The 24,625-nt window shown below is 41.3% G+C and overlaps 1 protein-coding gene across 1 annotated transcript in view; it reads left to right on the forward strand.

Annotated features, from left to right (window-relative positions):
• FBLN5 (fibulin 5) overlaps positions 1-24,625 on the forward strand; it is a 46,817-nt gene that overhangs the window by 20,773 nt on the left and 1,419 nt on the right. Inside the window, exons 5-10 of the mRNA XM_075029950.1 lie at positions 11,880-12,002; positions 15,247-15,363; positions 16,330-16,449; positions 19,297-19,419; positions 19,958-20,084; positions 23,008-23,203. Coding sequence (XP_074886051.1) covers positions 11,880-12,002; positions 15,247-15,363; positions 16,330-16,449; positions 19,297-19,419; positions 19,958-20,084; positions 23,008-23,203 — 806 coding nt within the window. The remainder of the gene's footprint in view (positions 1-11,879; positions 12,003-15,246; positions 15,364-16,329; positions 16,450-19,296; positions 19,420-19,957; positions 20,085-23,007; positions 23,204-24,625) is intronic.

The raw sequence follows: 24,625 nt of genomic DNA on the forward strand, positions 1-24,625 counted from the left end.
TCTTTGCTTACAAAAGAGCCCAAAAGGCCCTAACATTTATATAAGAATTACCTTGGCTTTGTGGTGCTTTTGAGATTGTTATAAAGCATGCTGACACATGGACAGATTTGAAACTCAGATGAAATATGAAAAATAATTTTCTCTCCTGATAAGCTCCCCAGTGCCCTTAGTGCCAAGCATAACACTCTCTTTTTAGTCAATCACGACAGCTCCTAGAGCAGCTGGCAAGGATTGCTGCCATGGGCAGAGTTCTGAAGCTCTCCCTTCATAAGAAGGACTTCTAATTCCCACTGCCTCCAGAGCCTGTGGCTGCACCTGGACAGACTAGTGATGTGAGTGTGGAGTCACGTATAACTGGTCAGCAATACAGAGCCTCTAAAGCAAATATAGAACTGCCCCACTGTCCAGACACATGTTCTACAAGCACTGTTGGTGCAGCCAGGCTCTTTTGCCTGGTTTTATCACCTAGGTTCAGGGAATAAGGCCTTAGATTCCTGGAGGAAGACAGTGTAGTCTCCATTGCATGCGCGTTTGACTCACACAGTTCAAGTGACATGAAGCAACCTACAGCCATGCCACTTCTGGCTGGAGCCTCCTTGCATGCTCAAGCAAAGCAGCTTTGAATCCAGTCCATTCCTGAATGAGATGCTGGTGATGACTGCTGAAACTTTGTGAGAGATTAGTTAGTGATGAATCTCATATTACTATACCAGTTCCACATAATGGAGATCCCTTGTTTATATACATGCGTGGGGTCCCCTTTTTTTATGTATGTTAAAGATTTCAAGGCACCCTGTGAGAGTGACTAGAGCATCCATACTGAATTCTCTCTGGGGGTTTGTACATACTGCACACCTAGAATCTCTCTTGTATTATCAGGTCTCCAGTACTTCACTCCTTCAATTGTTTGCACAACGTGCTTGAGCAACGGTTAAAGCTTTTGGCATGTTGCATATCCGAAGTGGCTGCATTTTAATGGAAGAAGCAACCCTTCCAATGAAAGTTTCTGTTAGATCCTGCAGGTGGATATTTGCATTCCTTTGTTTTCATTGTGGCTTTAATTGCTGGATCCATTTGGATCAATTTCTTCTGCTGTATTAAAAGTAGGGCTGTTCTCCCCTTTACTAGTTGTTGTGGTCTATTCACAGTCTCAGACCTCCTTAGCCTGCCAAAACACTTGGAAAAGGAGCTCTTAATGACTCAGTTAAAATGTACGGTCAAGAAGTTCACTTATTAGAGGAAATGTAAACTGACCACCAATTGGCTAAATCAGCTGGCTGGACTATTTGTGCTAGTGATTTCTCAAAGCTCCCTGGGGAGCAAAAGTGGGAATAGCAGTTCTCTTCTTTTAGTTCTCTCATGCTCTGTACCCAAACACAAAAGTCTTTGAAAGAACTCGTTGGAGGAGAAGCTGATAGGATTTCACAGACATGTATAAAAGCTTTATAAATAGTGTTTTAAACTCCTATATTTTTAATATATTCCTTCTTACAGGGTCTTTTTAAACTATCCCATAGAATTGTAGAGAAAATACACAATTCAGCCATAGAAAATTCACTTTTTCAGTGCTAATGGTTCTACTCCTGTGAAATTTTATAAGCCTTCTCTAGAGGTTCTTGCATGAGACTATTTCATATCATGCAGCAAAGGGAGGACTGTAAGGATCTTTTGCTAGAAGTATGTTTTAATTTCTTAGTGTGCATTTCCTGGTTCTGTTTGCACATCTTTTTTTGTTTCCGTTGCAATAGAAAGTGTCACTTACGTAACCTCCCAGCAGCTGGGAGAGGAGCAGTCTCAGTAAGTGCTCACTGGCTCCTCTCACCACCCTACCAGCAGACCTTGGTGTAGCATATGATCATACAAAATAGGTAATTTTGAGAAATGGGTAGTACAACAGTAACGTTCCATTTATTCAGCTGAAAAATATGTTTCCTACTGATGAAGATGAAACTATGTTGAGCAGCAACTGCTTAGCACCTCCTAATTCTGCAGGTTCAGTGTCATCAGTGGGAAGCTAACACATCTTTACCCCACTCCAGCAGGGTACTTGGGTTACTCTTGTTCTGCTGTACCACAGGTACTTGGAATAGTGTAAGTGCAGCGGGGAAATAACTGAGATTCCCAAATCACATGCACTGACTGTGGATTTCATAAGTTGTGCAGAACCTGCAACAGGAAATGATGAATCCAGAGAGTACAGTTATGCTCCGGCCCATGGAGTTTCCATGTTTAGGCAAAGCCCTTAATTGAAATCAGTAGTTTGTCTCATTTCTGATCCCAGAATTAACATGCAGACCATGCATTTGTGCAAAAGCTCTCATGGGACACTGGGAATAGTCCACACAACCGGGTGTGACCTTGTACCAACAGGGAGCCCTGGGAATCGGTGGGAGTGAGGAGCTGTGGTCATGCAGGTGATGCCAAGTGTGTGAACCATGCACAGGTCTGTTCTGAGCAGAGGGGAAGAGACTGCTGCCCCTTTTATCTTCTTGCTATGCACTTATCTGCATGGCTGTCCCATAAATCTCAATCACAAAAGCAGGACTAGAACTGTGCTCAGAGAGCAAAGTCCTTTCGCAGTTTAGATGTTGTTTATCATCTTTGATTAATGTCAAAAGTGTGCTAGCTAAGGAAAGGCTCAGATAGCTGGCAGGAGATCTAGAACCTGTGACACATGTTGAGCAATTTTCATACCAGGCAGGAGCAGTATTACAGATTCATGCCTCACACTATTAAGTATCCACTTCCAGGCTGACCATCTATGGGAAAAAAAAACCCCTTTAATCCTTGTTTAGCAATCAACCAATAACACAATGCATATGGGATGAAGATAGAAAATGAATTCAGCAATCAACAGCCAGTCCTCAGACAGTGAAATATGCAATTAAACAGGTGTTTAGGGAATTGATCTTGGATTGTGTCCAAGCTCAGCAGGGTCAGTTGTCCTTGGGAAAAAACGATGACCCCACACAGCAGCAGTCTGAATTTGGCTTCAGTCTGCACTTTAGGAATGTGGCATTGTTATTTCTCCCCTTTTCTTATCAAATGTAATTATCTTGAGAAAAAAAAGTTTTGAGAAAACATGTGATTTCACTGAGTAAAAATCTACTACTGAGGAAATTATTTCTCAGTGTCCAAATAAGGAGTGGAGGAGAAGTTTGGGGAAAGTACTCTGTTCCAAGTAATCTTGGAACTGATACCCATGTTACTGAGCTCGGATGTTTAGTCCTGGCCTGCAATTATTCCTATAAAAAATAGACATCCAATCTTTGTATTATTTTAAAATGGAGCCCTGAGGGTTATAAATGACTGAACGAGCTTCAGTGTTTGAACAGACAGAGATTCTGGAACAAGCTCGCAGCCTTGAGCCTCTCTGCAAGAACTTTGTATCTCGAGAGCAGGGTAAGCTCCTGGGGTTGTGATGGTACAACAGTGGGACTAAAATACAGACAGAATAAAATAAAGAAGTAGGGCCCCAAAATCACCCACACCTCCTAGTAGAATGGGGAAGAAGACTTTCCATGGCAAACTTTTTTTGATCTGCAAGACCTGTGCTCTCACAACTGTCAAATTAATCTTCAACTTTACTGTGCTGAACCTTGTGGTGCTAATGGCTCTCAAATAATCAAGGTGGCAAAACCATACCCACTTTTGTCAATGGTTGATCAAAAGCAGGAAACACAGCCATAGCTACTACTGTGACCCACAGAAATTTGTGGCATGATTATCAGACTTCATTACTTAAGAAAGGAAATCATGCATGCTAAATACGTTCCAAATAGAACAAAATGTAACAGTCCATCTGCGAAACAGCACATATTGCCAAAATCATATCATCTTGGAAATCTGCTGTCCACATTGGCTTCCCTCTTGAATACAGAGTCCAAGCAAAGTTTCTCTTCTAATCACCAAAGTCTCCAAGAATGTCGTTCTAGCTCAGAGATAAGTCCACATGCTTCCATGATAGCTCTCTGCTAGGGGCTTTATCACCTTGCCAGCCAGCAGGGAAAGCAGCTGTCATGGCGGGAGTAGAACAGTCACAGCACCCTGAGCATGGACCATGCCTGCAGAGGGGTAGCGTAGTCACAGATCCCACCACTTCCAACAGCAGCAGATGGACTTAAGGCAGTAGTCTCCCTTGTTCCTGTAGTGGCAGGTACAAATCATCTCCTTAGGATGGAGCTTCTTTGGTAAGCTTTCCACATGCATTTACTCTGTCATGTAGTATGTAACCATATGCTCATAAGTACCAAAAGGAAACTCATCAATATATTTATTTAACTTTTTTTTTTCTTTTAAAAGTAGATATTTGTTAAGAAGGTCTTTTCCTGAAGGACTCTGATATTGTCTCTAAACTGATGAGTTGTTCATAGGACTTTTTTTCCTTCTGTGTTTTTTAATGCATAAAGTCTTGTTTATGCACAAAGTCCTGTTTTTTTTGTGCAGAAGAAAGGCAAACAATGTCTTTGCTTACCGTTTTTGAGCCTCACCTTCCAGTGGGCAGGTGCTTCCAGTTTCTAAGCACGTCTGCTCCTTCTTCTTTTGTCTGCTGGCTTTCTGCCCTGGCTTTCCGCCTCTTAAAGTCACTTAGGTTGCCAAACAATCTCCTACTTCCTGCATGTCCACTTCCCCTAACCTGTAGTTTAGTCCCCTCTGGGCTCTTTGATTCAACAAATTGTCTGTGGTAACAACTTGGGGTCTTCCTCTTTATCTTGCTTCATAAAGGTGCAATCATTCTATGTATCCTGAAAGGAAGGTTGTTGGCATACCCAGCATCTTTAGGCTGATGACTCAACACCTTCTAGCGTAAGAATGTTATCAATATTTTCTAAGTTTTCCATATTTTTTCTGCAGTTACTACAAACATTAGAGGTACAATATCTCTCACTAAAAATCAAATTTATTGATAAAAGTACAAACAAAAAATGAAAAATTGTGCATGCATACATTTAAATCTTTGCAAAGGAGAAATCACTTGGAAGAATTTTACAAATTCCTATCCCCATTTTCAGTAGTTTCACTGGCCAAGATAGATCTCCTAATGGCCTAGGAAATGAAAAAAGTGTAAGGTAAGCAGAAAATCTCAGCTGTGATGGTTATGGATGTAGATAAAAATAACTAAATGTTGAATGATGGTAAATCATTCAGTGAAGACTTTAAGACACCACTTAGACCACATAATCTCTATTTTTTGTGACACAGGCCATAGAACCTTACCCAACAATTGGGGTTTCAAGCACACAGCTTTTTGCTACAGCATATTTCAAAGAAGAAATACTGTTCAGATACAAGGCCTTAAAGTAAGGGAAGATCTACCATGAGCTTTATTATGTTTTTCAGATGGTTAATCGGTAGTACTACTAAAGTTTGTGCCTTATTTTTATTTTGAATTTGTCTTCTAAACACTGAATTTCATCCAATTGTCTTTTGCTGGCTTTAGTGACCACCTCCAGCTAAAAACTTTGTTTCCATGGAGAAGTTTATAGATCACAGGCAAATATACCTTGAACTTTTTCTTAAATAGATTATTAAATAGAGCATTATCTTGCTCTGAGGCAAATTTTCATGACTTGGAATTACTCTTTGGAGATTTTCTGATCTCTCTGCAATATTGCTTTTTGAAGTGTTGATACCAGAAATGTATTTCAGTAATTATTTTACTAATGCAATATACAGTGGTAAGAACAATTTCCTGTGTCTACTCAGTGTTCTCATGTTTATGCGTGTCCTTTCAGCAACACTGTGTCAGGAAAAGTTCGTGTTCAAGTGATTAACTTTAATGACCCCAGACTTATTTTCACAACCAACATTTTTTACTCTTGATATATGTCCTTGCGTTTGTCTGCCTTGAAATTCACTTTCAAATGTGCCCATCATACCTAGCAAATTACTTTTATATAAGAGTTCTGTTCACTTTTTAGTTTTTAACTCCACTAGCTTGTGATCCTCTACATTTTATCCCAAATGTGGAAAACTGTGGACCAAAACCAGATCCTCAGGATCCTGTAGACACTCACAGCATGATTCCACATTTATGATTCTCTCTTGAGATTTCTGGTCTCCTAGTTACAGCCTCTTTCATTTCAGCAGTATTGAATATGTCTGGTCTTAATTCAGTGGATTAGAGTGTTGTTTTTCTTTTTATGCTGTTATTTCTTGTGATATTACTGATACAAGTGAGAGTGGCCTCAGTCCTGCATTTGTTGTGGACATGAATCAGTATAAAAGATTACTATGTCTTCTGATAAGGATTAGCCTCCCTGGTGAGATGTGGTCGTGTGCTGCAGTTTGACATCTAGGTTTTCTTTCTGATTATATTAATATGCTGCCCTATTTTTTTTGTATGCATGGCTTTTAAATGATTTCATTTTTTTTAAGTTCATGGACAATGAATTAAAAAATTCATTCATTGTTCTATGATGTGGCTAAATTCTAAAGAATCCATGAAGACTACTGCTAGCTTTTACAGGTAATAAAACACAAAGACAGTAATTTGCATGCTAAACACAATTAGTTCATTTCTTTATTTTGACATTGTAAATGATATCTATCCAGTCACCAGGCATCCTGCCATCCATTAAAAATACAATCTGTACCAATAAAAACAAATCATCAGCACATCACATCCCACAAAAGGCAGCCGGTCAGCCAGAAATATAAAAAAACACTTTCTCCACCCTTCCAGTCCCCAAACGAAACCCCACTACCCCAGCTACCTCACCTCTGTCAAAATGTCAAGTAAACAGAACATCACACCCCAGGGTTGCTAGACCAAACCACCACAGCCATAAATTTTTAAGGCAGACACACTGAGCTGAGAGAGAGGGATGTGGTTAATTTTGGAGTATTCAAGCTCAGACTCTTGCAGCAAGGGCTTCCTGACAAATGTATACGGAGATGCTGCCTACCTATTCTCTCGTTCAGTCAGTAAATCAAAGATCTTTAAAACTCATGGTTTCGATCCATGAGGCTGTGTTTGTTCTAGGTGGTATTTCTTAGGAGGCAGAGAGCGGTGGTCTGGATGGGCCATCTGGTTGCTCTCAGTATTCAGTTGGGAAGTAACAAAGTGAACTGTTCCCACTTCAGGTCAAATTTTAATTTCAGTCTGGACTTCTGCCTGAACTTCTGCCCTTGGAAGTAGCTGTGGGAGCAGTAATGTGAACACAACAACTGGAAAGATGGATGAGAGAATATAGATGACTGCTAATTTGATAGCACACAGCAGCATAATCAAGAGCCGAGACATCCAGGGCCAGTGTTGGCCAAGCACTCCTTGGCAAGAGAATTATTGAACAGGGATCTGTCCTGCCCTGCCTTGGTTCTTTAGTGTGGTTTTAAGTGCTGAACAGCTGCTCTCTCAAAATCAGGAACCTCTAAGGCATCACTCAGAGTCACTAGTCACTTGGGAAAATTTGGACTTACTCAAAATGATTAGGTATGACAGTCTTTAACATCCTCTTGTTTTCATATGTAATTTCACAGCAACAGTCCCAGTCCTGCCTCTAAGGGTAAGGAGAGGTGTGGTAGCTAGATAACTCTTTCAATTTGCCACTGACTGTGTCAGTAGTTCTCTCTCTCTTTCAGTAACTACTGAAAACTTTGAGGTTCAATGCACCATTAGGGTAGAACAATAACATTGTGAGTAGCATAGAGTTTAGCTGAAAGAGCCTTTGATGCCTCCGAGGTCTCCTAGTAGAACATAATGCTTTCAGAATGATGGTTAATCTTTTACTTTAGATCTCATTAGCCAATGTAGAGGCTGCACAAAATTTCTGAAAAAGGTGCATCTTTAAGCATTCATATAATAGGAACAGGTTGTATTGGGCTACATGAAAGACTCCAAGTCAGAAACGTCTGTGACTTGTTCTTGCTGCTGTCTTGTTCAGTGGTCACAGGCTAGTCCTTTAGTTCCGTAGTCTTGAATTTCCTGGTTAAAAGCCAGGGGCACTGATATTTATCAGCAACTGGAACATTACAGGGATTTGTAGTACAGTTTGATTTGTATTAGGATTGGAAGGCTTCAAATAAAAATGGACTAATTGTGAACTGGCTCTGTATATAAGAGGACAGGCCCTGCCCTGAATAGTTTTAGGTGCTAAACAGTGAGGGAGGCTGCACTACGACAGAGATTTTGTTATCCCTGTTTTTCAAATAGGAAGCAGGGCTGTAGAAGATGAAGAGCAAGGATGAGTTCCCACAGGGTACAGCGTGGTTACTGCCACTGTGCCAGTTCGTTGTCCTGTATAGTAACTACCAGGTACCTTAGCCTGTTTTCACTGAGGACAGATCTAGTTCATATTTGCTTCCTAGTTCACCTCATGGCAATTCTTGTTGTAGCCACATACTGAGTAATCTAGCCAAAATCACAGAAGAGGTATTCAATAACGCTACCTATTAGTAAAACCTAGACTTGTTCTCAGGATGCAAGTAATGCTTTCTAAGGATCTTGGTGATGAAATGTACTAAAAGCGGGTTCAGTGGATATCAGTGATGGGTGACACCATCTGATACTTTCATGGTACTGACGCTGAAATCATCAAATATCACAGTCTATTAACACCTTGAATGGGCAGCAGTGGGGTTTCCAGGGTTTCTTGCTAGCTTGCTTCACTTCAGTAACTCTTCTGCTCTCTAGCTGGTTAGACTTTACTTTGTGGCTCAGACAGTTCATTATTTCTTTCCATGGTGAAGACTGCAACACAAGTTATGCCGGGTCAGAGGCACACTTCCAGGCTCCAGAAAACTGCATCTCAGGGACTTTGTAGACACATGTGCTATCCTTGTATTGAGTAGTCCTTACAATTTTTTGTCTTATCTGCTTTGAACCTACAAAACCACTGACAACTTAGTATCATGTACACTTAGCATCACAGTTTTACTCTAGCATTGTGTATGACCCATCACAAGGGCAGAGGTGGTATGAATGAGCTTTGAAGTGATACTTCCAGGGCATGAATCCACATAAGATTTATGTTTGAATGGGCAGAAATAAACTGTGCAACCAGAATAAGAAATTATTTACACATTATTGACTAGCTGTCAGGTTGTTTCCACCTGCAATTTTCCACTCAACCAAAAATGCCCTGGGAGTGTTTTGATATAGTTTCTATGCTGGCACTTAAGTCTAGTGAATCCATTATAGGCAATCTCTCAAAGTTTTATGGCTAGTTTTCTCCCCAGTGGAATTTTTATATTTTTTTTTCCCCCTTTCTGGGTCAAGTGTCTAGTTTTGTCTTTGTCAACCACACCAGTTCTCACTGAGTGCTGCACTGTGTAAATGGATTGGGCAAGGCACCCTCTGTCTCCCAGCTCTGATACTCTTCAAGAGGATACCTAATGTTCAGCCAATTGTTGCACTGACAGTTTTCTTAGTGTGCAAATATCAGCTTTCACTTAGTGAGCCCATGTAACGTAAATAACCCCTGGCAGACAGGCTGGGATTATACTACCTGTTTGAACTGAAAAGGCTGCTTGCCAAAAATAATTGATTTGATTGCATTGGCTGGGTCTGTCAGAGTTTAATGGCACATCATGGTAAGGGACAATCTTAAAGAAAGCTGGGGACATGTAATATAGAAATGTGTGTGTGTGCTGAGGCCCAAGCAAAAAGATTTGGTGCGACCAGTAAAGCTGTTTATACCTGTTGGTTGCATAAAACTTCATTAATGAAGTCAGTGTAAAACACGGGGAGCCAAGGTGTTCTGCACAGACAACTTCAGGTTGATCAGGTTTTCTAGGGACAGCAGGAACTCCATAGGTAGCCTCCGTTGTAAAAAAATTTGCATTCAAATGGAAATACATCTCCAGTACCACCACAAAGGCTGAAGACTGGGAGTAAGCAAAGAAATCTCCTCGGTAGATAGCAAAGAAAGGAGGATCAATGTCTTACTTTTCTGGAGTGATTGTACTGCTTGCTGCTCGTTCAACTGCTACAAAGATGACTCGGGAACAAAACTGATTCTGTAGCTAGCCTTTGCTTTTGGTGAAGGATGCATGTTGTACCCCTGCAAGAAAGATGCACCACAGAAGAGTAGAGGATCTATAGTCTTCAAACAGGGTTGTTACCATATGTGGTGGTAAGACCCTGATGTTCATTTTGTCTCCACTTTGCTTCACCTATTAATATCACTGGAAGCAGGGAGCATGGAAAATGAAAAATCTCCTTTTTAAGCTTGCGTAGGCTAGAAACAGCAGAATTGGCCAGATCCCAAGGTTCCACTCCTAAGATAATAAGCAAACATGACAAATAGAAAGCTTTTTCATTTACAAAACATTAATGTCATTCTTATTAAATTTATGGTTAGATAAAATCTGTGTTCAAATACTACCAATTATGTGTGATATGCTGTATGAAGGAAGGAACCAGAATTTTTAGCCCAATCGCAGAAGTAATAGCTGAACTGAACAACTTATCTATCTATCTATAGTCTAGACTTGTTACCCCTTTCCCATTTCCCCCACTATTTTGCCAACCTTCATCTGTCCAATAAATACGTGGGAACTGATTTCCGACAGAGTTAATTACCTCTAACTGTGCCACTCTTGTTATCTTACCAGCTTTGACTCACCATCAATTGCTCCAGTACAGATGTTGGCAAGATTAAGAACTCTAGACTCTCTCCATATATGTAATATGTGTGTAATTATTTATATATCTGAACACGTTAGATATGCTGCTGTGGTAGATTGGATCAGTTATTTCATGACTGCTGGGATTTTACGGCCAACTGGCTGTGCTAGGTGCCTCAGGCGCAGATACTGAGATGTAATTCCTGCCCTCTGCTGCTTGCTCCAGCCCAGTGCGTTTGTGAGATACTTTCAGTCATGACCCAACAAAGTCTGGGTTAATAAGAATCAGGGAGGATCAAGAGAGTAGCATTGCTTGGATGACATAGTACTTCAGCAAAGACCAGTGCACAGTGTGCTGGAATAAAAAATAGTTTAGGTATCAATAAATAAAACATAGAAATCTGAGTTGGCTGAAAAAATGACATAATTTATCTTCTGATATTTCCATTTCTGACATCTAGAGGCAAACCCGATGCCAGAAACATCAGGGAAGAGATTGAGCAAGGAGGGATTCAAATTGAACTTCTGACTCTGAAAGGCATTTTTAATCAGGTTCCAGGGTCCTGGCTTATATAAATGTAGGAATGCTATTCACCTCCTTTGAAAAAAAAAAAAAACCAACAACAAAAAAAACCCAACCACACCCCCCCCCCCAACAAAAACACCCTAAGGGGTTGTAATAAAAACTCAAATACATTAAAAACAATAAAGATGGTAAAAAAAAATTTAAAAGAAAAGAGTTTTATTGTCAGGAAATTGATTCCAGGGAAGTATACATTTTTATTGTCAGGTTAAGGTTGATTTTAGCTGAACCTTCTCTCAGAAAAATTACAGTGAGATAATCTGCATGGGTGGGGGTAGGAAGTAATTTTTTTTATACGTCTGATTTGTGTTTGTACATCTCTCAAACTCCCGGTCATCTCTTACTTGGCAGTGGGGTTATATAGCCCTTTCAGTAGCTTTTCCCTAGGGCTGAACACTGCCCTGTAGCATGGAAATCCCAGTTCAGTGACAAAGCAAATGTGGAAGTAGTAAAAAGCTCAAGGTAACGCAATCCCTTTCCTGAGGAGCTCTGAGAAACACTGGTCATCTGCAAGAGAGATCTGATGAGCACCTTGAGTTCTCACTGTCCCCAGACGTTTATTTTCATGAATTTTACTTCAGGTTATGGTCATTCTCTCTACTCCACCACACTTTGGTTCCTTGCATGGAGCTGGTGTACACATTGTGAGTGCAAGTCCCTGTACAGTTTGAACAATCTTTTGTTGTTGCCATTTCTAATATTTTCTTGCTGTATTTCTGTGTTGCAGATGTGGATGAATGCGCTTCAGATTCCCACCAGTGTAACCCCACCCAGATCTGCATAAATACTGAGGGAGGTTATACCTGTTCCTGCACTGAAGGCTACTGGCTGTTAGAAGGCCAGTGTTTAGGTAAAAACCTCATGCAATATGGTATTTGAGCATCTGTGTATGTGTACCCGTGAATAGCTGAAATAATGTCACTGAGCATCTTTGTCAAGTACATGGTTAAACCTTCAGCTACATGGAAACTGTCTTTCATCTTTGTTAAATGCCAATGGTATGCTTGGCAGAGACACTCCCTCATGGAACAAAAATATACATGTAAATACCATATGACTATCCATGTAACATGTGGGATTTTCATATTCCCAGTGTGAAGGATTCCCTTTCATATAAGGTCAACCACAAGCATGTATACAGAAAGATTTATTCCCAAATAGACCTGTCCTTTCCACAATGTGGCAGTGTGGACCCAAAGGGATCGGTATTTGATACTAAGAAACAGGGAGCAAATCCCTAGATTCAACCAACCCTTTTGCTTGGGGGTGAGAAAAACATTATCTCTGAACTGGGTGCCGTTTCGGTATCTTCCAAGCAGTTTTATTTCAATTTTGTTATTTTCCTTGCTGCAATGTCCTGTTCATCCTTTTAGCTCAGCCCTGTTGAAAAAAAACACCCCTCAACAAACAGCACAGGAAAACCTTCCAGCTCCCCTCTCCTCCAGCCCATTCCCCTCACTTGACATGCCCATGGGATGATGAAGTAGATGTTAATTTTAGGTACAGAGGTAGGACCTAGGAGATAGGAGAAAACTTTTTTTTTTCTTTAGTTTGCTTATTATTATTTTTTTCCCCTCAGTGCAGGCTGTTTGCTTGCCAGCTCTGCAGAGCTGGACCGTCCTGTCACAACATCTCTGCTGGAAGGAGAATGGGCTTTCCCTGCCCATTCATCCCTGGAACCTCTCCAGTTATTTTCCAACTTTCTCCTCCCAAGTACCAATTCCAGTGAAGGACTGACTCACGGCTGTTTTCCTAACTACTGCAAGCAGCTGCTGTTTAACTCACCTGGCAGGGACAGAGCTGAGCCTCGTCCAAGCTGGGCTCTGTGCAGCCATAGCTGCTTTGGGGAGTCACTGTCTTGTAGTTCCCCTGGGATATGAAGTCTCCAAGCCCCCTGCTCCTTAATCTCTGATAATTCTTCTTCTCTTGGGAAAAAAAGCTTGTGCTGGGTGTTGTACACGTGTACGTGACGGGGTGGGGGTGAGGAGGGCAGGGAGGGGGATTCTGCTCTGCATCACCTGTTTTGTCACCCATTTTCTTCTCCCAGTTACAGCCCAAATGAAAGGGTTGTGTGCAGCATTCAGGATTTGGACATGGATCTAAAGTACTTTACTGCTTGATGGATATACCAGAGAACTGAAATGGCTGCATTGCTGAATTGATTTGAGTATCTGCTTATGCTATTTAAAATAGGCAATAACATCCCAGTCTTGCAGACTTAAATTAATCATGGGGTAGATTATTATAAGGCAATGCAAAGAGCTAAAAGCAAATTGTGTTTAGAGTTGCTATATTTTTCCCTAAGTGTCAAAAAAGTCTCAGTTTTCCGTACTTTCCACTGGCCTTGGAGAAGTGATTTTTGCTGGCATAAAGCAGTAAAAACCATTCACCGTAACCAGGGAGCTGGGTTGGGTTTTAGAGATGGGCTTTTTCGGCGCACTGGTAGTAAACCACAGTTACAAAGAGCTACACTTCTATCTGCTGTAATTATCCCAGTAAAGTTTATACAGGAGGAGCCAGTACAGCACCATTCACACGACCCTCCCACAAGAAGCAGCCCTGTAAAAGTCCTTATCCTCAAAATGTAGCGCTCTTGAGATAAGAGTCCTGCAAAAGCCAAAGCATGTATTTAAAATTGTGTCAGTGAAATGAGGTATTAATTGACTTAAAACCCATCTCACTTCGGGCCAAGCCTACTGCTGGGGTACATACCATAGCTGACCCTGGCCTTTAGGTTATCCTGCTATTTAGAATGCAGTGAGAAATAAAAGCTAGTAAGGGTAAAACTGAGTGTCAGTGTCCTTGTTATTTTACACAGAGAGAGTATTTCCAAGACTTTTGACATTTTCAGAATGGTTTCCTGAGACTTTCTATGGCAAAACTGTCCCAGTGAGGCCAACAACATAAACTTGAAGTGCAGGATGTAGCTACTTATACAGCAGATTCACAACATTGTTTTTATGGTATTACCACATCATGTAAATGTTCAAGTTGTTCAGGAATTCAGTTTCCCAACACATTCTTAATATTTAACACTAAAACAGGAAGCAGCCAATTTAGCTAACAAATAATAAACTGCTGGAATTCATGCAGATATATATATATACACACATGTAAACCATAGGGAGAATACCATCATTTTGATTTTTCACATGCGTTGGAACCTACAATGGGGGTCATTTCACCAAAATCTGTGCCTTCTTGCTTTGGTCCTGGCACACTGACTGGAGATAATACACTTGGTTTTCTACTGAACAAACTTAACTTCAAAGCTTTGAGAGTAGCCATTTATAAAAATCTCCATAAATCAAAAGCCAGTTGATACCAAAGGAAATGTAAAGCCTCAGAAAGGTCAGCTACTCCAGGTGTTTCATTCCAGGTTTTTAGTCTAGGGGCAAAATTCTTCTAGCACTTGCCATCACACATATCTTACAGCATTTTCTTGTGCTTGTAACAGTGAGTCGCATGTATTGCTAATGCTGCAATTCAGCCCAAACTTCTATTTTGGCACTAAATCTACTGTTTACATTTTAAAGTCTATAACTTGTCAGTTAAAAATTAATATAAAGTGTGAATGTGACTATTCGGAAAAAAGTCTTTAAAGAATATCCTCTCTAAAAAAAGAAGTATTAGTAAGAAATACTTATTCTTTTCAAGTGACTAGCTTTGTGGAGGTAAAAAATGCTTCTATCTTGATTCTGACAAAACTTTGCTACAACATTGGCTGTGCTTGAGCTGATGGGCTAGGCCAGCTATCAGGTATACTTCAAGTTAGCTGCTTAAAGGGACTGACTCTGGACTTCCTGATGAGGTCACATTAAGCTGAAGATTACAGCAATGACAGACAGTCAGTTCATAGGACATACTGATAGATGTCAGCTGTGGGTTAAAACACATTACTACATTCTTCTGGGTAGAGATGTTATGTTAACTGTAACTCTGGGTCTGAACACCTGGAAGTTTGGCTGTTATATCTGTAACTAGTATGCTGGGTTATTTCTGTGTTATTGGTACTGTTGACTCAGTGTATTTGCTGCTTTGCACCTGCACGTGAAAATGCAGACCACTCTACTTTTCATCTTTCCCATCTATAGATATAGATGAATGTCGCTACGGCTACTGCCAGCAACTGTGCGCCAATGTGCCCGGTTCCTACTCCTGTACGTGCAACCCAGGCTTTACCCTTAATGATGACGGAAGATCATGCCAAGGTACTGTGTATGGTAAACTATGACTGAAATCTTTGGTCCCAACCCAGCCAACACCCTTAAAACTTGTTTAGTTTTTAGAATACAAGTAACGTTCCCAACACTGCTTTTGAAAACCTTCATAGGTTTGTCAGCCTGAGATATTTCTGTAGTTTCACAGTACCTCGGAGGGGTACAGGTGCAACATGACCAGTGTATTAGGAGAAATATGCACAGAGGACCAACCCCCCTAAAATATAGTTACTCAATTCACTGAAATTACCAAGACTTTAGGCACTGAATTTACTTTTAAAATCTGAGGCTGTGTGACCCATGTGAGACAGGAAAACTCTGTCAGAGCAGTAAATTAGATCCGAGTCTCCCAAGTTCCAGACTAGGGCCCTGAGCATTAGACCACCTTTTGCTGTGATGTGCTACCTCAGTGAAAGTCAACACAACCTCTTCATAAAGCCTCTCCCAAGATAAGGAAGGAGCATCTTCCCACATGCTGCAGGAAATGGTCTGTGCTAATGACGTCCAGAAGCTGCTAATGTCCTAAAAGGAAAAAAAAAATTGCTTTTGTCTTAGCCGTAGGTTTCCATGAGGACCATTCCTCCACTGCATTATCTTCCTCAGGAATATCCTGCTGCATTTTGTGTTCGGTCTGTTATGGCAAAATCAGTTCAATGGTTTTAAAATTGCAGGATAAAGACAGAAGCATTTGTCATAAGTATTTCATCCCCGTCTTCCATGTTATTTATTTGATTGAAGACATTCCCAAAATGCTTCATTTCCACGCATGTCATGTTTCCAACATGCTATTTCCAGGCATCAGCCTGAATCCTGATAAAGAATAATGACTTGCTTATATTTTTTTGGAACAAATCATTCTGACTGTACAGCTAATCTCTTTGAAATACTTTACAGTAATGAATTGAAAATAAGGTTTGGGGCGAAGTCACTGATGCATTGGGCATTGGTTTCCCGTAGATGTGAATGAATGTACAAACGAAAACCCTTGCACTCAGACCTGCGTCAATACCTACGGCTCTTTTCTCTGCCGCTGTGAACCTGGCTATGAACTGGAAGCTGATGGAGTAAACTGCAGTGGTAACTGTCTTTAGTTATTTATTGTCTTGGTTTCTTTCAGTTTTCTTTTTTTGGTTACTTTAAGTTTTCTTTTTCCAATGTATTGTTTTGTACATGCTTTTTAAAAAGTTTTTTGCCTTGGTCCATGGTTAGCAGCAGGATAGCTTCAACTCATAGGATCTTTTCAGTTAAAGCACACGGCAAATACCCAGAAAAGCACAATGGAGGAGGGCTGCAAACCGTTTTAAAGAAATAAGCTAAATATTAAAAAGCTCCAAGATAACAGCAAAACATAAGAAAACACTTTGTAATGCTGAACAGGAAGCTTTATTAGAGCAAATAAAGTAGGGATAGTCCTAGAACATTCTTCCATGATTAAAGAAATACTTTACATACATAAAGCACTTTTCCATTTGTCTGTTGAATGCATGTATTCCTCTTGCTCTTATTACTGCACTCTTCTGCCTGAAACCTTCCCGTTTCCCCTGTATAGCTCTGGCTACACTTCAGAAACAATATATGGTTTCTGAGTACAGCTATTGCTAATCTGTTCAGCACATAGCAGAAGAAACTGTGCTTATGTCACTTTACTTTTTCCTGTCTTGCTTTTGTTTTTATTTTATTGCTTTATTTTAATTGAAGGCAAAACTTACTTCTGTGCTTAATGTTCCCACAGCCTGATAAAATTAGAAAATCCAGCCAATATTTCTTGGAAGGAAAAACACACTGGAAAATACTTGTTTTTTAATTTACAGTAAACAGATGTAACATGCTGTTTCTGAGAGAGGAGACATATGATATGCAGTATGTGTATAGATTAGTGTTTCCAAAGCTGTTTTTCCCTGCAAACCTCCTTATTATAAGGGAAAGAGCAAAGACTTAAATCTCTAAAGGGTCTCATGCATTTAACATTTAGAGCTGCAACACCTAACTTAAGTTTGCTGCTTTCTAATGGAGTTTCTGCTTCTAAGTTAGACTCCTGCACCATTTTATGTGCTCCTGAGCTAGTTGGGGGCCTGAACCAGTTAAGTTCAATGCACTGCCACATAAACACTGCCAGTACAAAATGGTGACAGAAGAGATGGTGCTTGAGCCTCATTCACATCTGAGTTAAGCCAGCAAAAGGGAATTTCCACCATCCAGATTTAGAGCAGAAAACCTTTTATTGGCAATTCTGTGCAAGAAAATGCTTCTCAAAGCAGGTCAAATTTCTCTGGATGAGCTTCTTTCACTTCACAAGCAATCACTACACATTGCTGAGGCTCGCAAAGCGAATGCCAGGTTAGGAGGACACTCCTATGAGACACGCAGGATCCAGATGTACTTCAACAGCCACTGGATTAGTCCATGGCCTAACAGCCAGCTTACCTTGAAGATGGGAGGGATCCCTGCCCCAATTCAAGGAGAGAGGCAGAGATTTCAACCTGGCTTTCTCAACATCGGCATTATTTTCTGATGTCAGAGATTTTGCATGTGCATTAGATGTGCTCTGAAACGCCTACCATCTTGTCCTCCACAGGTAGTCAGCAGAATGCAAGAAGTCTTTAGGAACAGCAAAAATGTGTCTGTCCTCTGTGGGCTCAGCAGCAGAAATGTAGGACCATCGGGGCTTTAAATCCCTCCAGCACTTGACAACAGCTAAGCACAGGTTATATGAATCCAATGTGCTGGAGGTCTGGGCTAGGACACTTCGAGGGAGCGGGTGATATCTTGGTCCCTTTATGGAGTCAGCCCTTGGTCCATGTTTTGTCAGGAGGGTGTTTTTTTCAGTGAACTCACTGGGGCAAGTTACACAACAGGACTATGTAGGTGTAGAGTTCCTTTCATCTCCCTTTTAATGTGGTTGCAGCCATAAAGCCACTTTAACATATTTGGACTTTAAAATGGACTACTTTCCAATCCATCTGCACAAAACACCAAAAGTGTATAAATGGACTGAGCCCAAATTAGAAGAAAGGGAAATTCAGTCTGAAGAGTAAAAGTGATTTGCCTGGGAGAGTCAACATGTCAGAGCTGGGAATAAAAACTTGGGAGTTCCTGGCTGGGCTCTGGCCTTTGTTTCTTTCTTCCCCTGAACAGGGAAATGAGGAAATGATTAACTGCAGCCTCCCTCAGTCTAGCGCCTTTGCATGTGTGTTCCCCTCCTCAGCTATGCCTCCACGCGCAGCTCTGAAGTTCGTCTCTCTTGCTTGAGCGCAGTTCTGCAGAATACAATGACGGGTCAATTCATGAGTGCAAGGGGAAAAGAGCAAAATTTCTGCTTTCAGTCAGAGATTTGACAGACTGCTTAGCTTCCTGGGTATCTGGGAGATGGCTGGGCCTTCTAGTAGGTCTGACCCAAGCTGGGATGAGCTCTGTAGTCTTGCTGGAATGCCTTGGAAGTAACTGGCTAGAGGCTAAGAAAGATAAAACAGCCAGGGCTGGCTGCAGGAGTTCTGCTGGGACCCATGTGGCCCTGGGAAAGGGAAGTTTTCTTTCCAGAAAAAAAGGGAAAAAAAGAAAAGAAAACCACTGCCAAGTCTCTCCTTTCAAATTATAGTTGCAGCTTTTTTGTTGGAGTAGCTCTATCTCTGACGTAAAACAGAACTGAAAACATGGCCAACTGGTGACAGGTATTCAAAAAGAAAAATAAATAAATAAAAGCCACACATTGTGTTCAGCAGCAGCTTTGGTTTCCCTAGGAGAAAAATGTTTAACCAAGAACTTGTTGTATAGCATTTTGCCAGGTTGCTGCAGAGCTCTAGGGAGCTGGAGGGTGCCAACCTCCAGCTGGGGTGATGGGCACGTAGTCTGGATGGCCACCCGCCTGTGGGACTGCTCTTTTGACTGTAAAGCCAAAGACACTAAACTTTTGTTTTACCACTGCAGACATGGATGAATGCAGCTTCTCAGAGTTCCTCTGCCAGCACGAATGTGTGAATGCGCCTGGTTCTTACTACTGTATCTGTCCTTCGGGCTATAACTTGCTTGACGATAGCAGAAGCTGCCAAGGTAAGAACATTCCTGTGCTGATTAAAACCCAAGGGGACCAGAAAATAGGTCCTGTGTCTGGAAAGAGGTTTTCAAGAATTTAGAATGCTTGGTCTTGGCATTGCACAGTGAAATACTCGTAGGGGCCAATTATGTAATTCTGGTAAGAATGTCATCATGTGAATAGTCCCACTGAGGTGAATTGGTGTAAGTAAGACTTTGCTGACTAGGAAACAGCTACACAGGAAAGCCCTCAGATGCTCTCCTCACTGCTGCACATCTCTCTCTAGTTTTACCATTCTCTAAGGTCAGACGGCTTGAGCAGCCAATTTCTTCTCTATTTTTGCAGCACTTAGCATATGGGAGCTCTCCAATAAGCAGAAATGAATGGAGGAAAAACTGGTCTTAAAAGAGAGGCCAGTTATCAAAAGGCCACTTCTTATAGTGCAAGAGTGTTATGAATTCTGGGGCAATTCCTTAAGATGGAAACCAGTTTGTAAGAGTGGTGTCTTGCACATGTTTCCCTGCTTTAGCCTTTCTCTTGTTTCTTATGTTTTAGATATCAATGAATGTGAAACCAGAAACTTCACCTGCACTCTGCAGCAAACGTGTTTCAATATCCCAGGAGAATATAAATGTTTAGACCCAGTAAGATGCGAGGATCCTTATATCCAGATTAATGAAAAGTGAGTAACATACCCACAGCCACAAAAGCAAATTCTATCTGTGTGAAACGTACCTAGAGTGAACGAAATAAGCTGCATTTTTACAACACAGACATGAAGTGTGTCTAGAGAGCTATACATACATGCTGTTGCTGCATTTACCATTGGTAAGCTTTATAAAAATAATAAATTGCAATTCCTTACCAGGTCACCAGGTGGGATATGATATGATATGATATGATACGATACGATACGATACGATACGATATATGATACTCAGATGTGTGGGAAGTTAGACTGGAAAAACACTTATCAGTGAGTGGAGAAAACAGCAAGGTTTGTAATGTAATAAGAGACATTTACTTACATTACTAACTGACTTCATATATGTTCAAATGCAGCCTGTTTATTAGTATGAGTATTTTCTGTAAATATTAACTAGCTTATGTCTGGGAAGTACTTTAAAATATTAGATGATAGTTATAGCAGGATACAAATAGTTTCCTACTGCTTAAAGTTTAAAAGTGCTGAAAAGTCCACAGACTGATTTGCCTTGTCCAGAAATTGGGTATGTCTGGATGGGGCTGTTAGCACTGTTACTGTCTAAACTTGGCATTATTTGAGCAAGCAAAAAAATAAATCCCACATTTCTAAAAATTGACTGTTTCTTTTATGATTTTGTAGGTATTTGCCTGGGGCTCAAAATATTTCAGCTCCAGACAGATCTCTATATATTCCAGCCCATAGTATTTCATCCATAGTGTTTGCACTAAAGCCAATTACTTGGGATTGCTTGGTATTTTATAGAAAGGCAGGAGATGAAGAATCAGCTTCTTTCCATTAGAATTTATTCATGTCTTTACATTGCTTTCTGAACTAGGGCAGTTGAGGAGTGGACACATTCTGTTCTTCCCGTTCTGGGTTTACCTACCTTCAGAGGTGGTAGAGTCTTAAACTGGAATTTGAAATATCTGAAGCTTCTGTATCTAAATTCCTCGGAGCCCAACTATAAAGTCCTCGCAGATCAGCTTGCACCAGAACTCTTGATCTCTGAGCTTTGTATATGGTGGCTTTGGCTCATGTCTAGATGTGACTGCATTTAATTTGTGGCACATGTCTAGAAGTGGTCAGTATAAAAGCCAAGTGAATTCCTTGTATCTGTGTTTTCTGTGGAAGGAACTGGGTGTTTGTAATGCCAGGAGCCTTTTTATGGGGGACATGCCAGATGGGGACATGCCCCACTGTCTGAAATCGGTGTCAGTAGTGGAGGTTACAGAAAAAATAGGCAAAAAGACCCAACTCTTTTTCTAGTAAATTCCCCAATATGCCTTTTAGAAATGGACATCCTGCCTCACAACTTTATTAGAGTTCTCTGAAGAAATCAGCAGCATGTGGCTAGGGCACATGGGCTGATGCAGTCTGTTTGGATTTCCAAAGTCTCCTGAAAAAGAACCTCACAAAATGTTAATACGGAAATCAAGCAGCCATAAGTAAGAGAGAAGTCCCTGGCACGCAAGAATAAGAGGTTGGAAGATAAAAAATAAACATAGTATTAAATTATCAGCTTTCACAGTGAAGTTCTGCAGAAGTCTGAGCTGGACCTACTTGTCCAACATGTTTGTAAGCAACCCAGGAAAAAGGATAAACCATGAGATGGGCAAAGTCTGCAACAGTATCTGGGAACAGTAGAGAAAAGGATGGGCAGAAAAGAATTACAGAAGGACCCCCAATGACTGTGCAATAAAAATGGCAGATGAAATTCAGTGTAGATGAATGTAAAGTAAAAAGACAATCCCAAATTTACAAATTAAATAAAGAGCACCGATCTGATCATAATCTGTCCAAACTGAGATTTGAGGGTTGTTATAGGTAGTTCCATGATCTGCAGTACTCACTAGAGGTCAGAAAAACAATCTGAATTTGAGGTGTTAATAGGTAGAGAATATCCTTAGAGCATGTGCCATTGTGCACCCATGTCTTCAAGTTCCTTCCCCTCCTCTCAAAAGAAATATAACTGGACAAAGGTTCATAAAGAGCAGTGAGGATGATCAAAAGTATGGCATAGCTTCCTTGTGAGAAACAACTAAGTTAGGACTCTTCAGCCGTGAACAGAGTCAAATATGAAACCCTGAGTTGTGTGAGGAGAATGAGCAGGGATTGACTGGCTGCTCTCCTTTCAACAGAAGAGCTGGGAACATCAGATGAAGTCAGCAAGGGGCAGTGCCGAGAGAGGTGAAGGGAGCTGCGGAGCTCCTCGCCACAGGGGACTGTGGATGCCAAACATTGATGTGGGTGTAAAGGGAGGCTGGACAAGCTGATGGATAAGAATTGCATTAAGGGCTGATGAATACACAGAAGACATCTTGGTTTCAAGAATTTCCTGTGTCACAACCAGTTGGAGGCTGTTGGTGGAAGTGTCATATGCTTGGCTTGCTATCCTGATCTTCCTTAGGGCTCTGCATTTAATGCTAGAGCTTCAGTTTGATCCAGGATGTCTTGCTGTATGTTTTCATATGGTACATAAAAGATTGTTAAAAAAATAATACAACATTTATGTAGCACCATCAGTGAAATGATCCAATAATTAATATTATTTGGGGGACAGTTCAGTTTAAATTACTTTCAGAACAAACATGTACCAGGTACCCTACACCTGCAGAGCTGCTTTAAAGAAAATACAGATCTTGAAGTGATCTAAGGAGACAAAGGACGCCATGATATTTTGGCCTAGAAGACAAGAAAAAGAAAGCAGGGATATAGATAGGACAGAATAGCAACACAGAGAATACTAAAAGTGAGAAAATTCATTACAAGTTTCATTGATTCTTTTAGCTGGTCAACAACATTATTTGTTCATTTATTTATGCAGCTGTATTTGCATATAAAGAATCAAATATTACAGGAATTTGTAACCCCTGATGACAATCCTATCTCTGACAATTAGCCGCTGCATGTGTCCAGCTGAAAACACCGGTTGCAGAGATCAGCCTTTCACCATCTTGTACAGAGTGATGGATATGGTGTCCGGGCGTTCTGTGCCTTCTGACATTTTTCAGATGCAAGCAACAACTCGCTACCCTGGAGCCTATTACATCTTCCAAATCAAATCAGGGAACGAGGGCAGGGAATTCTACATGCGGGTAAGTCTGGTGCTCACTGAGAGAAAACACAGAGTACCTTCTCGTTAGCTGACTATCCTTCTGATAGCAGAACTCAGTTTTTAATGAATATCATTTAACCTTCAGTATGAGGCATTTTTACATGCAGACATGCAGAGTGGTGTGCTGATCTGCAGGGGCTGCTGGCTCTTTCAGGAAGGTAACCTACCCAAAGCAAACATGCTTGTTTTACAAGACGCTAGTTTCAGGAAAGTCCAGGGCTGTACCCATGTCTGAGAATAGCTCAGGTTTCCCATGCTCAAGAGAAACTATTGTGCCAAACTTTTCTTTCTTTGATGCACAATCAGTAATTGTCACTGAAAAAGTCAATGTTTCTCGTTTGTTGTATTAAACTCTTCACTGGAAATTTTAAAACCTGAAAACTAAAAAAGTAAGCAAAAAATGGCCCTTTATCCCAAGAACTGACTTTCTGGGTTCTTTGCTTTCATTTATTATATATTTTTTTTCACTGAGAACACACATTTTATGTGGGCACTGTTAGAGAAAACACAACTGATTCTTTTTTTTTTTTTTTAATCTGAGTTTTCCTCAGAAGACATCTGTGTTCCCCAGTCATCTTTTCTGCACCTCTGACATGCAGGGGTGATGGGAAGTGTCTGCACAGAATGAGGCATAGACACCAGGGTTGATGGCATTCAGGAGGCTGATTTTTAACCCTAGGCAAAACCTGGTTTTGACATTCACGTTAAGTGATGTTCAGCGGCTATTGATGGCTCCCACAGCTCACAGAAACCGGTAGTGTGATAGATTCCAATACACATTTCTCACAAGAGCCTCAGATTCTTACCGAAAAAAAAGGGAAAATGTTTCGAAATCCCGAAGTGACAAGCGGTTCGGGAACGACCATTTACATCGCACAACAGCGTTCCCGCTGCACAGTCACTCCTGATCCCACCGCCCTTTTCCCCTCGTCTGGGCCGATCCACCAGACGCTAAGGCTCCAGCGACCAGCACCGTTCCTCGAGCCCGGGAGTGTTCTTTTACCTATTTATCCCCCACCCAGCCACCGGTCGTTGGCCGCCCGAAGCCCTGGGCGGGCGGCAGCAGCGCCGTTCCCGCGTCAGGCCGGTAGCCAGCAGGTGGTGCCTGTTCGTTGCTTTGGGAAGAGCGGGAGCAGCGGGCGGGAAGGCAAGGGGCGCTGGGGAGGCGCGGGGCGGGGCTGCGCCCCGGGTCTGAGGCGCCAGGGCCGGCGGCCCGGGCAGCCCGCCCGGCTCCTCCTCACGGCTCCGTCGGGCTCCTCTGGTCGGAGAGAAGGCAAACGCCCGGCTTCGGGGTGAACCAGGTCCCGCTTTGGGTACCGACGTTTCTGCCGGAAAACAAATTGCGCTTGGTTTTAACCTCAGAAGCTCTGGTTCTTAAATGCTCATAATCCACTGTTCCGGC

The sequence above is a fragment of the Buteo buteo genome, chromosome 6, assembly GCF_964188355.1.
Source record: "Buteo buteo chromosome 6, bButBut1.hap1.1, whole genome shotgun sequence".
Taxonomy (NCBI): domain Eukaryota; kingdom Metazoa; phylum Chordata; class Aves; order Accipitriformes; family Accipitridae; genus Buteo; species Buteo buteo.